The sequence below is a fragment of the Python bivittatus genome, unplaced genomic scaffold, assembly GCF_059951505.1.
Source record: "Python bivittatus isolate LINGU-HERP-01145 unplaced genomic scaffold, Pbiv_v1 ctg000850_np1212, whole genome shotgun sequence".
Lineage (NCBI taxonomy): Eukaryota > Metazoa > Chordata > Lepidosauria > Squamata > Pythonidae > Python > Python bivittatus.
The window spans coordinates 65677833-65691961 of record NW_028277112.1 but is presented as its reverse complement, the minus strand read 5'-3'; the positions used below and the strand labels follow the sequence as shown (position 1 = coordinate 65691961).

The window sequence follows — 14129 nt, the reverse complement described above, 5'->3', positions numbered from 1 at the left end:
GTGGCTCCCGTCCCCGGGTGTTTTCCTTCGCGCTAGCGATCTGGCCGCGAGCGGGGTGGGTAGGATGCTGGGAGAAGGTGAGGCAGTGGATTCCGCCTGATCCATAAAAGAAGACTTGTGGTCGGGATCGACTTGCGGCTATGCTCGCTCATCTGTAAGTCCCATGGAATCGAGTGAGACTTCGAGTAAACTTGCCTAAGATAGGCTTGCAGACTATATACTTTGCTTAAGGCGTTCTGGCTGTTGTTGTCCTGGTGTGTTAATTGTTTTGAATTAATGCCGGGTAAAAGCGTTCTTGCTGTTGTGTGTGGGATGGGGGCAGGAGACAGACTCAGGTCGAGAAACACCTTTATTCCGTAATAACCGCTCCACAAGACTTTGGAGGGGTGGTTTTTACCCACCCCTGAACGGCAGGAAAAAAAAACTGTTTTTAGGAATAAACTGGCAACGCAGAGTAGCTTATTTGGGGACTCTTTGCCTGCCCCATGTCCGCTCCTCCGGTGGTCTCTTACTCAAGCAGATCTGGTTCTCCGGGTCTAAGCACGCAGGGGTTGGAAGTCACTTTAAACTGTTTCTGTGCTGCCGATCTGTTTAAAGTTAAGATGCCCTCAAGTAGATCTGGAGATTGCAGGAGTGTGCAGTTTGTTTGTTTTTTGGATTGCTTTAAAAATGTGAAGATCACAACAAAGAAATGATTCTTCCAGCATTTTATAATAGGCTGGGTGATAAAGTACAAGTTAGTGGGTCCTATATGTCACCTGCCAACACTGCAGGTGTGGGTGGGATGAATTTGCCTCCTTCTGTGCATCATCAAAATCAACAGATATGGGTGATGCTTGGGGCCAGGGAGAGAGCAGGGCGGGGAGGGGAATCCGGTTGCATTTGTGTATGTTTTCTCATGTGAAGTTCAATTTAGTCCCCTGCTTGCTACTGTGTTCAGTGGAGCTTATTGCCAGTATGGGCTGGCAAGCTGAACTCCCACTTCTGCTGCCCTCCCCTAGTCTCTCTGAATTACAATTGAAGGAACACTTTATATACAGGTGGCACGAAGTGCTTTTCAATTTCTGTTCTCAAAATGGTGTTTCAAAAGTTTAAGGTCATGCATTCACATACCAAAACTAAATTAACAAAAGTCAGCTGGCCAACAAATGCAGTAAAGTGACATAGATAGTAGAGCGAATTAAATTCCCAAATTAAATGGGAATTTATTTTTATTAAATAAAAATATGGAAATGATTTGCTTTGGAAAACCATGAACAAAGGGACAAAACCTGAGAAAGTAGAGGACAACAGTCTTCTGTTTGTGTGAACTGCTGTTCTGGATATGCCTTCAGGTTTAAGAGTCAAATCCAAAATGGCTTTGCAAGGACTCCTGAAGGCAGATAATTCTTCTGCCTTTTTTCCGTCATGAGGAATCGAATAATCCAGCCTCCTCTGGTCCCGTTGAATCTCTTTGGGAAGAAAGTAAATCCAGATCAGTGAATTGTGAAGTTGTGTAGCATCTGGCTTCTTCTAACTGTTTTAACTTTGAGATTAATTTCTTGGTCATGGCATCCAAGCAAATTCTCTTGCTGCACGTTGGGACCTAGTAACTGTTGGAAGCCGATTGTTTATTGTATTGTCTAACTAGGCACGGAGCCATTATTCTGATGAGCTTGTATCCTCTCTCTCCTTCAAGCCTTATGTGGGTGTCAGAAAAGCTTCTGCTCCCTTCTGTTTGGGAAAGGTGAGGCGTCATTTAATTCTGCATGACCCTTTCAGGTCACTACCATGTTCCTGCTGGGCAAAAATCCTTGGAAGAGACTGCACACTGTAGGTCAAAAAGATTTGTGGAGTTCTCTCATGTGTAGGGCAATCTGGCAAAAATATCCTGCTTAGTGTCCATCCATCATTACACCTGCCTCATCTGTAGCAGAGCTGTTTCTTTCCATCTGTGATTTTAAACAGTCAAGGATCAAGTTTGCCAGAAACCTCAAATCCAAACATCACATGGCCGCAAAGCACTGTTGTGGTACAAAACTGAATGCAAAGCTTAGAAATGCAAAGCTGCAGTTCTAACACCTGTGTATGTGTGTGTGCGTGCGCGCTCGCTCTGTATGAGTTGAAGCAGGCCTTTTCCAACTCAGTATTCTTCAATTGGGTTAGATCAGTGTTTCTCAGCCTTGGCAACTTGAAGATGTGTGGACTTCCAGCAAGGCTGGCTGGGGAATTCTGGGAGTTGAAGTCCACACGTCTTCAAGTTGCCAAGGTTGAGAAGCACTGGGTTAGATGGTAATTCCCATGAGTCCAAGTAAGTCTAATGGGAATTGCAGTCCTACACATCTGGAGCCCAACCGACTGGGAAAAGCTGGGCTAACCCATTTTAAAGAACATTCCTGCTCCTTGAAACATCAGCCAATTGAAAAGAATGCTGCTCTAAGAGCACTTTTGCAAAAGCAAAGTACTCTGACACATGGTTGAAGAAAATTGCCTAGATAAACAATGTTGGACTGGGATTATTAGAGGCCGGATGTAAGAGAAGGCTTATTTTGAATCAGATGTGCATTTTATTTATTAATGTATTATTTTCCATTACTTCTGTGCTGCGACAATAGCACATCTCTAAGTGGTTAACAAACCAATTATAACTCTCTTGAAAAACAATACAAAATTAAAATAGCATACTGCCAAACAGATGGAGGCTAAGCACAGATATTCATCTTCAAAGGCTTGTTGCAAGAACCACATTTTAACAGTTTTCTGGAAGATGACTAAAGTGGGGGCTCTCGGGTGGGGAGGGAGCTTGTACCATATGGTCAGGGCAGCAGTTAAAAGCATGATGTGTATGTGTGTGTAACATTCTTTCTTTTTTCTGGAAGATTACTGAAAAGTCAGTGTCTCTTTCTCTAAAGCATGTTTTGGCTATGAAATTACACATCAGGGGGGGGGGGTTATAGAGAATTTTGTATCATATAAAAACTGCTGGATATATGCAGTTACCGTGACAAGTTTGCCTAAAGGTAAATATACAAAGTTGAGGCATTTGCAGCTCTCTTTTAAGTTAAATCAGAATCTGGCCAGGTGTGGTCTTTGCTCCAAAGCTGAGTATATATTACATATTCTTCTGTTTATTCAATCTCATTTATCTCCAGTGGCTGAGTCATGAACAGTTTCAACTGCATATTCTTTGCATAATAGTTTGCTGTTACTATTTATAATGTGCAAGATCACAAATTGCCTTTGAAAGTATATTTATCCTGCAAAGTTTTTGTTTTTGCTTGAGTTGCAATCCCACAGCTACAGGAGCTCTCTTCTTGATTTAAAACAGTTCTACCATCCAGTCCATTCTTCTTATACCGATACAGATTAGTTCTTTGAATTTTGGGCGGAGATAAAAACAAATATCAATTTGAATCTATTTCATACAGTACAACATCAAATATATTTCATATAGCACACAGACTTGTGCCAGCAGCAATTACACATCCTGGATAATTCAAGAGGGTTATATGTATGCTCAGTCTGTGTGATTTTCTCTCCTATTTTATGTCCATGGTGTTTTCTAAAGCGGATTTATAGGCTGTATGGATGGGAACCCAGGAGGAAAAAGAGCCCTTTCCAATTTAATCTTTGCTTCTGTTGTAGAATTTGGGTTTGAACAAACAAGCATCCAAATATCTTGATAACTGATTTAATTAGAAACTGTGTTGGGCATCCTGGTGAGTTTCTTCAGTTTAACCATTTGGCGTCTGTACAAAATGGTGGGTGTCCAGCATACACTAGGACTGTGCAAAGCATTCAGAAGTGATGTCTCGCATAACTTGTTGGTGCAAGTGAAGCACCCCTGTTCCATGAGGAGTTAAAAGCAACCATGTCCTCCAGAAGGCACATGACTGTTTCAAAGGTTTTCCCCAGTTGTCAGCCTATGTGGCAGGAGAGTGCAGCCATTTTTAAGCAAAGAGAAACTAAAAAGTGAACATGGACTTCCAACTCCCAGAATTCTCCAACCAGCATGCTGGCCAGGGGATTCTGGGAGTTGAAGTCCACGCATCTTAGAGTTGCCAAGGTTGAGAAACACTGGTTTAATATCTCCCCTCTGCCCTGTTCAGAATTACAGTATAAAAGCATTTTTAAAGGGGCTGGGTGCAAAGTTCATAGAGTCGTAGGGTTGGAACAGACCTTCAAGGTTTTCTAGTCCAATGCTCTACCCAGTACAGGAATCCTCATACCATCTGGGACAAATGGCCATCCAATCTTTGCATGAAAACTTTCAGTGATGGAGCATCCATGATTTCAGAAGGCAGGCTGTTTCATTGCTTACTAGTTCTCGCAGTCAGGAAATTCCTCCTTATTTCAAATTTACAACTCCCTCTGTAAAGCTTCCATCCACTGGTTCTGCAGGGAAAAAGTTGGATATGCAGCCGTGGGGCCACTGATGGTACACCCCAATATCTACAAATAGAAATCAAGATCTGAATTACTGTAGATCAGGAAATGCTCATCAAGACTGCAAAAACCTGGTTAAAGACTACCATTTAATACTTCTATTAACATAGGTAGGGAACACAGAGGTTAAGTGATTAACACATCACGGTGCATGTCTGGTTGTTTTTTTCCCCCCCCTAAGCTTTTGATTTTAGTCAGCTATTGTCGGGCTATGCAGGGTCAGAAATCCTTGGCAAATTTTCTGGTGAGGCTTCCCCTCCCCCTCCTGTTCTAGCTGTGATTGGAAAGTCAATTACTGTTATAATTTTCTGCCTCCTTCTTTGTCTCCTATCAGCTTTCGTTAAATTCATCCTCCACTTGTTCCTTCATCTGGTCCTCCTCTGCAACGTACTGTTGAGCCAAACAAGTGAAGAAAAGAGGAAAGGGGGTGCATTGTATTGATGGGTGTATCTTAACTCCCAGCATGTTCTGTGAAAGCCAAACAATGATGTACAGAAGGCAGATGATGATCTCTTAAATCCTTGTCTTTGTGCTCCGCCATTCCTAGGTGACTATGGAGATCAGTGGGCTCCCTCTAGAACTCTGGCGCTTAATACTATCCTACCTGCGCCTTCCTGACCTTGGCCGCTGCAGCTTGGTGTGCAGAGCATGGTATGAGCTCATCCTCAGCCTGGACAATACCCGGTGGAGACAGCTATGCCTTGGCTGCATTGAATGCCGGCATCCAAACTGGCCTAACCAGCCTGGCGTGGAACCCTGGTCATGGAGGGAAGCCCTGAAGCAGCATTATCTTGCTTCCAAAACCTGGACCAAAAACAGCCACGATCTTGAGTCCTCCAACTGCTTCTACTTATTCAGGAGGAAAAGGGACAGACGGGTTCTTTATGTTGGGCCTGGCTGTGAGTTTGACAGTCTAAGGAGTGCCTTGCTCTCAGCAAGCATGTATGACAGGATTGTGCTACTGCCAGGAATGTACGAGGAGCAGAGTGAAATCTTCCTCAAGGCCCCCGTGGAAATCATGGGAAAGGGCAAGCTCGGTGATGTGGCCCTCCTAGTGAGCTTTGACCAGCACTGCCCAACAATGAGGTTATGCAATTTGGTATTTATGCCAGCCTGGTTCACACCGGTAATATATAAGGTAAGTGTGAATGGAGTGAAGGATCCAAAGAATTATTCAGGTGAAGCAAAAATCTTGGGAAGAATAGTAATGCGAGAGCTGGAGACATCTGGGCAATGTGGCACAATCCACATGAAGGTTTTCACATGCAGATCATTCCCAATCTGATGCCTCTTAAATGCAACACCCCAGCATTCCCCACCAGTGTGGCAGTTGCTTCCTGGATGGCACCAGGCTGGAGAAGGGTTCCAGGGGCTCTAACCTGACATGGTGAATTACATCATCTGAAATTTCTGACTAGCCCAAGTTGGGCTGGATGTGGTTGGTGGGAATTGTAGTCAGCACCTCTGGATGGCACCAGGATGAGGAAGGGTACCCTGCTGTATTAAATCAGATCTGGGCAAGACATTTCTTTTTCAGTCATGAAAGCATAATGGGTTAGCCCTGGGGAAGAACCAATATTTGTTTCATTTCCATGCTGGGTTAGGAACTGTCTTTGATGTCCTGGTCTCTCTGTTTTAACTCCCATCATCACAAATAGAAGATAGCAGACTAGGGGGTTCTGTGCCTGTTTTCAGGCAATATTTCTTTGGAAAATGAGTTTCCTCTTAAGAGTGCTCTTTATTTTTCATTGTAAAATAGATTGATCTGGTTTTGTTCTCTCTTCTCAGACAACCTCAGGCCATGTCCAGTTTGACAATTGCAATTTTGAAAATAGTCAGCTGCAGATTCATGCTCCTGGGACCTGCCAGGTAAAATTCTGCACCTTCAATCAGTCCAGCATCCATTTCCATAGTGTGGCCATCTGTCTCCTGGAAAACTGTGAATTTGTTGGCAGTGAAAATGCTTCGGTGACAGTGGAAGGTAGCCCGTCTTTGGACAGGAACTGGGCCTGCAAGCACTTGACCTTGTTGGCAAAATCTCGCTCAGTCTTGCTGCAGCCAGCCGAGCCTTCGCATTGCAACGTAGCAAAGTTTGAGAGCCAAGGACCTCTGCCAATGGCAGACGTGAGGACCTGTGACATTGTGGTAGGCGAAGACCCAACTCGTGTATTTCCTGTTTCACAGACTCAAGCGGTGTCAAGGAGAGGCTTGGAGAAGGAGAAGGAGAAGGAGCTATCTGGGAACCTTAACACAGCACACAAAGAAGAGGCCATGACTATAGATACAGATTCTAGTGACAGTGAACTGAGCTTGAGCAGTGACAATGAGGACGAGGATGAGTCACTGTACAAACTGCCTTACCAGGCTCATAGCTTGAGCCACATGCTGGCCAAGGTTGTCCATGGTAGGCCACCAGCCAACGAATTACCAGCCCTCCAGAGTGACTATGAGCTAAAACCTTTGGCTCAGGAGCTGCAGCAAGACAAGGAGGCTCAGTGTCTCGCCAACACCATGCAAGGATGCCTTGTCCGGAAATGCCTTTTCCGAGATGGAAAAGGCGGCATCTTTCTTTGTTCCCAGGGGCAAGCCAGAGTGGAAGGAAGCATCTTCAGGGACCTGACCTATGCCGTGCGATGCATACAAAACAGTAAGGTGCTGTAAAAGGCAGGAAGAGATCTTGCGTGCTGTAGTTAAACCTAGAGGGGTATTTAGCAGGTTTTTTTAAGGCCAACATGACCAGCCTTGAAACTGTACCTACAAGTGTTTGTGAATGTGTATGGCAGCCTGGTAATATTTTCCTAACTGCACCCTTTTAAAACAAGATGACAGATATCTTGAAGGGAATAATTCTGGTTAGTTTTTTTTTTTTAGTTGGATTTTTGTCTGTTGCATGGCAGATTAACTTAATTTGTTAATGAGTTGCCTGATATTGCACGGTGATGTTAATCATAGGAGAGACAAAGGTGCATGAAAGATAGTGAAGCCTCACCCTGGTCATATTTTGAATCTTCTGCCACGGCTCTGCTGGCTTAAGAGTATCTCCAAGCCTTGGATATACATTTTCAAGGATAACGTCATCAATACATTGAATAAATAGAAGAGCTAGAAATGTTTTTTTAAACATCCAATAGAAATGGTAAGGAGAGTTTCCTAGGAAGTAGGGTTCTGCAACTTTTCCCTCTTCCCTGTTTTGAAATTGCACACCCAACCTGCCATGCAGGTGTGTAAATAGGAAAAAATAAAACATTTCTGAAGCCTTGTTGGGGCTGCATTTAGTTTGGTGGGTCACACATGACGAAGGCCTGGCTCAAAAGCACTTTGGCTTTCGCAGGAGAATATCAAACACAGAGCATTTCTTCACTTTTTAAAAATAGGGTAGTTGATCTGTGAATCCACCTTGTTCCTTCATCACCATCCTACCTATTGCACATCACACACACACACACGCCCTAATTTTCCAATTCCATGCTGAGCTCGGTGAAGTGATCTTGATCACGTCGTTCCTCTTTTGCAAATCCCACTTCACCATACCGACAAGTGCCTTATTTAGCACAGGAGGCTGTGTGTGAATCATTCCTGAGAGGCAGAACTTGGAAACAAAGGCAGGGTCCTGACAGCTCTCCTGGGTTGTTGTTTCTACTGAGAAGAATTTGAGGCACCCAGCGAGAGAGTTGGGGAAGGGAGAGGAATAGCTGCACAAGATTTATGGCTTATGTCTTAAAGCCTGCCTGGGTCTTTTCAGCCGTCTGGCAACCACACCATGGCCTTCTGTTTAGCAAGACTTGGGCGTTTAGAACTAGCCCCTTTGCTTGTGACTGTTTGCCTAGGGAGCTGACAGAGGCTCAGGGTCCTATTTATTCAAAGCGTATTGGGAGTTTGTAGCCAGTTGGACAGGTGAGCAGGGGGGAGATGGAAATAAAAGCTGAAGCACAATAATTGGTTGGCACTAACCCTCCAGGACAACTGCGATGCAATAATGCCTTGCTGCAGGCAAGCAGTGGAAAGACTTTCTGAAGGGCACCAGGCGTTACTTCTAGGACTGCTTTTTCTTTTTAAATAAAAGAAGCGCAGGAAACAGCAGAGGGATAACGTGGTGACAGCAGTCTTTGGGGTGAGGCAGCAGAGATGTTTGGAGCTGACATGGCTTTGGAGTGAAACGTTAATTGGGGGTTTGTGTGCCTGTTTCTGATGGCTCTATTGTTCCCAGGTGAAAATGCTTTGCAAAGTTACCCTTGCATTTTCCATCCCTGTGTTTCAAGGCAATAATTTACTTCAAAGAGAAGGGAGAAGGAAAGGCGGTGGGTGGGTTAGCTTAACGCCAGATGCAAAGGAGGGGCGGGGGATTTCTGATATCTGGGCATCTAATTTCTGACTGACATGGTTTACTCATCGAAGGAGCGCACCTGCCGCAGCCCCTCTCCTCTGGAATGGCATCTCCACGGATCTGGATGCCCCCTACCCTGGCCTTATTTAAATAGGCCCTTGAAGCCTGGCTTTTCCCCAGGCCTAAGGCTAGTGTGGATGGCAGGCCCCTTGTGGGAATGTTTTATGCCAGTGTTGTCCAAACTTGGCCACTTTAAGATGAGTGGACTTCAACTCCCAGAATTCCCCAGCCAGCCATGCTGGCTGGGGAATTCTGGGAGTTGAAGTCCACTCATCTTAAAGTGACCAAGTTTGGACAACACTGTTTTATGCTAAAGGGGTGTGTTTGTTTCGCTTCTCCTAGGCATACTGTGCTCTACACTGTTTTGTGTTGTTCCAAACTGTTTTTAATAGTGTACGTTGCCCAAAGTTGTTAGGAAGTTGGGGAAGCAAGCAGGCGAGGGAGGGAGGGAGGGAGGGAGGGATTCAAGGGGTGCTGGCATCACCTTGGATTCATAGATATGCCATGGAAATGAATCATGAGCTTGCTCAGAAGCTGCACTGGACTGTGTGAGGAGTGATGTTGTTGTATTTTCTATATGTTCGATACACCAAAGGTATTGCCGGAATTTGGAGCAGGCCCAGGGAGATTCCCTTGCTGACAGAAGTATGGCTGAGCCTACCTATTAAAAGACAGGCTGGAGTCCTATGTGTGTTAAACCATAATGTGATTGGTTTGGATTCGGTGAATGTTCTACAAGCCGTCACTGATGTTTGTAAGCCAGGGTTTATGGCGTAATGTACACATTCCCCAGTTGTCATTGACCAAAATCAAGGAAGCCATTGGCTTAGTGCAATGCAAGAACTCAGCCTTAAGGTGCCATTTTTTGTTGTTGTCTTTGAGTCATTCTTGATTCCTGGTGACTACAGGGACAAATTCATGCAGTTTTTTGGGCAACATTTTCGGAAGTGGTTTGCCCTTGCCTTCTTCCTAGGGCTGAGAAGGAGTGACTGGCCCAAAGTCACCCAGTTGGCTCCATGCCTAAGGTAGAACTAGAACTCACAGTCTCTCCTCTCTTAGTCCAGTGGCTGTAAAGGGATCATTTAGCTGAATCAAAATTTAAATTTGGGGTCCTCAGGGCATAGTGGCTGATCTAGAAACCAAATACTCAGTTTGTCAGACCCCTGTCTGAAAGATTCCATCTGCAGAAATATCATTTTTCTTGGGATCACTTAAAACATTAGGAGTCTTCTCATCCACTGCGTCCCCCTCTCCCTCTTACATCTGGGTCCTGTCTCTTGAAATGGCAAACGATGAGAAAGTTCAGTGTTCCAAGATGATGAAGCTGGAAACCTGAAATGAGAGAATATACAGTGTCTTTTGAATTGCATCTGAGCCCAAATCTTTATGATAGATCGGCAGAAGCTAAACTGAGCATGAAGGCAAATGCAGCTTCACAGCTAGCTTGCTGGGGGTTTTTTCTGTTTTTTTAAATGCAGATTGTATCACCGGGGAAGGCTGATAATAAAGAAGATCTGAGCAGATGTGGAGAGCTAATTTAATCCTCCTGCTGCAATCTAGAGAGAAACTCCTCCTTCAGAACTCGTATTTGCATTGGAAGGAAATCTCCCGCTGGTGCCATTATCAGACTGTCCCAGCAGATGCCATTTACATTTTTAAAATATCTTCCCATTTGATGCAAGGATGGATTTCATGTCTTCTGCTATAAGTCAGGCATCATAGAATTGCTAAGGAGTAGAAGACTTGAAGGAGAAGAAGCTGTGCATGATTGGCAAAACCGCTCTGCTCCTCCGTGCATAACCCAGGGCTTTTCGTTCCATTAGCCACGGGCTTCCTTTTTTATTTAAAACACAGCAAAGTGGAAATTTTCTTTTGCTTTGCTTGGGCAGTCTCAGAAAAAGGCTGGTTTTATGTTCTATGCATATGCTCATCGTGTTCAGATTTACTTCTCATTCACCAGAGGTGGATTTGTTTTATTTTATTTCGTGATTTAACAGGGTGTTTTTTTTGTTTGTTTGAAAGAAGTAAAACTTTTTTAAAAAACAATTTTTATTAAAAAAACCTTAGAGATAAAAGATAAACATGAAGTAAAGATTAAAGAAAAGAAAAAGAAGGGAGAATAATATGAAGTGAAAAAGTAAGAAAAAAGTGAAAAGAAATACAAATAGAAGAAAGAAAGGTATATAAAGAAGTGACTTCCAATCTTTTTTACAGCAGTTAAAAACTTATCTTCTCTCCTCCCTCATTAAAATTACATCATTATTCTCTTCTTCCCATAATCAACTCTTTTTAATTATCAAATCCATAAATCGCCATAATTTTTTTTCTATTTTCAGCAGAAAGTCCATAAGAGGTTTCCAGTCTTGTGATTTAACAGTGACTGAATTTAACAATCATTTGGACTGTCTTTCCAAAAGGCCTATTTTATTTTATTTTATTTTATTTTATTTTATTTTATTTTATTTTATTTTATTTTATTTTATTTTATTTTTTAATAAATGTTATTGCTTCTTAATTAATAACAAAAAAACAAAAACAAAAACAAAACACAAAACACAAAACACAAAAATAAAAGTGACAAAATACAACAAAGAAAATAAAAAACTTAGCATAATATAACATTATAACAGTAAATAGTTACAAATCTGTATATATTTATCTAATGCAAATATTATTCAGATGCATATATATTTCCAATACATTTATATGACTATCTTTTTTTTTAACCTACTATATTTTGTATAAATGAATCCCATAATTCATTATACTTGTCCATACAAAGTCTATGCCTATAGGCAATCCACTCATAGGCGGCAAGTGAAATCAGGTCTTCAATCCATTGAATAAATGGGGCCATACATTTATCTTTCCAATGTTGCAATATCAGTCTTTTGGCCATAGTAAGGGCATGGAGAATCCATTTATGTTGTCCAGTTATCAAGTTCCATGTATTAGGTATATAGTTCAAAAGAATATTATCCTCTGAACATTTTAGCTTTTGTCGCACAATCATATTTATATAGTACCCTACTTTCTCCCAAAACTTAATAAGTATAAGACATTGTAAAAACATGTGTTTTAAAGAAGCATTGCTCTTATTATAATATCTCCAACAAAATGCTGTTTTTGACAATCCTTTTCTATACAAGTATAGTTGAGTCCAATAAATTCTAAATATTATTTTTTTGTTGTAGAAGTCATAGTTTAAGGTCCATTGACACTCTTGCTATAGAATTTAAAACCATCTCCCATTGTCTAGGCAATATAGAAACCTCTAATCCTTTATTCCACTCATCCCTTAACATCTGCCTATCAAACTGATTTATTGATAACAAATATCTATAAAAGCTATTAGTAGATTTTTTGGTATCTATTTTTTATTATGATAGTGGAAAAGTTTAGGGAAAGGGTGTGTGAAGAAATGTTTGTTTTTGTTCTATTTCTTTCATTTTTCTTGCCCTTCTTCCTTTCCTCCTTTGTGGCATCATAACAACCCTGTGAAGTAGATACTTGGAATAGGAGATGGCAGTAGCTAATCATGCTGCTTTCCATTCATTGTGGCTTGTCCATGGTAGAATGCCAGATTTGTAAATCCAGGGTATTGGTGTTGTGTGATTAGAAAAAGTGGTGGGAATTTATTTGCACAGTTGATTTTACTATTTATTTATTTATTTATTTATTTATTTATTTATTTATTTATTTATTTTACACAATTTATATCCTGCCCCAGTCAACAGACTCAGGGCTGCTCCCATAAAAATTAAAAAAGGACTCCTAAGAATCATAAAAGTAGTATGTCGAAGCAGCAGCACATAACAGCAGCACAGCCTTAAGCCCTGAAAGCCTTCATTGCCCCCTATGCTCTAAACACATGGGGCAATCCAATCCTCATAGACAATGATAGGGCTTTCCTCCAAACCTATGCCTCTCCAACCTCCTAAGGAGAGTTGTAATGGTATGTGAGAAAGACCTTGAAAGATGGGGCAAAGAGATGCTGTCTAGGAAATGGTCAGATAAGAGAGGGCATTGTCTCCAGCTGCATAATGGAAAGAGAAAGGGTCTCAGAAGGGACCCTCCCTAGCTTCCCAGGCTGTAAAGGAGATAGCGGGAGATTTGACTTTCAGACTTGAAAGATTCTGTTAAAATGTAGCCTTATAATAAAGTAGAATTAGCTCATCTGGTCATGTTTCCTGTCTAGACTACCTGGGAAGGTTGACAGAGGGAACCCTAAAGTATCACTTCCCAGACCAGCCACCAGGATGAGCAGATTCTCTTTGGAGATGATGGCCCCACAGGTATCATGGACGAAGGCTTGATGGATCAAAACCAGCACCTTGAACTATAGTTAGAAACATATTGGCAACCAATGCAGTATCTGATGTAATGCTGCTGAAATGGCTCCCGCCTACCAGCATAGGGGCTGTTGTATTCTGCATTAGCTGCAGTTTCTGAGTAGTCTTCAAAGTCAGCCTCAAGTAGAACATGTTGCAGTAATCCAGTCTTAGATAAATGAGGACATGAGTCAACAGTGTCTCTTTCCCACAAAAGGCAAAGTCAGCACCCTAGCTAAATCTGGGAAAATTTTCTCAGCCGTAACCTCTACCTGCTGTCAAGCAGAAGCAATGAGTCCTGGAGAACCTCCAAATTGTGCCCTTTCAGAGTCAGCGAAGGGGCTATAATCCAACCAGATGGCTTCTGGTCAGACAGGGACTCCATCTTGGAAGAGAGCTAACTGGATCCTGGAGAGAATTGAAGCCATGGATGGTTTAGAGGGGAATTCTGCTTTGACTCAAATTTGGGACAGGACCTGCAACCCCCTAAGATCATATTTGGGAGAAAAGGTCTCAGTAATACCGAATCAGGGAAAGGAGGTGATCATATTCCCCCATTTTATCTCTCAGATGTAGTGTTAAAAAATACATTGTCTCTGAACATGGAGATTTTTTCTCAGTTTTCATGACTAATAGTGGACAGAACAAAAGAGTTTTCAAGATTTTTTAGTCTTCATGTTGACTGCCGGCCAGAATGAAGTTGTGATTGTCCAAGTTTGTAGATCAGTGATCAGTAGACAATCCCAGGCCAATCGCCCATAACTACTGGGTGTGCTAGATAAGGAACAATGGGAATTTTTGCCCAGCACATGTAGAAAGCATTAGGTTGGAGAAAACTGGCTGAATGCCCATATTCCCAGGCCAGTGACTGTAAGATCCAATTGAGTGAGTTGAGAAGCCAACCTTTGTAAGCTTCCAACGCTGATCCATCACAATCAAAGTTAAGATAGCTGTAAACACCTGTCAGTCTATTACTGTGCTAGGATAAG

At 42.3% G+C, this 14129-nt stretch overlaps 1 protein-coding gene across 2 annotated transcripts in view; it reads left to right on the top strand.

Moving 5' to 3' along the window:
* Window positions 1-14129, top strand: part of FBXO10 (F-box protein 10) — a 37763-nt gene continuing 23634 nt past the window's right edge. The window contains exons 1-3 of one of the 2 annotated variants that reach the window (XM_088130165.1): window positions 1-154; window positions 4973-5563; window positions 6214-7077. In XM_088130165.1, the coding sequence (XP_087986291.1) occupies window positions 4979-5563; window positions 6214-7077 (1449 nt within the window). In that variant the 5' untranslated portion in view covers window positions 1-154; window positions 4973-4978. The remainder of the gene's footprint in view (window positions 155-4972; window positions 5564-6213; window positions 7078-14129) is intronic. The other variant, XM_007421546.4, reaches the window with a different exon arrangement.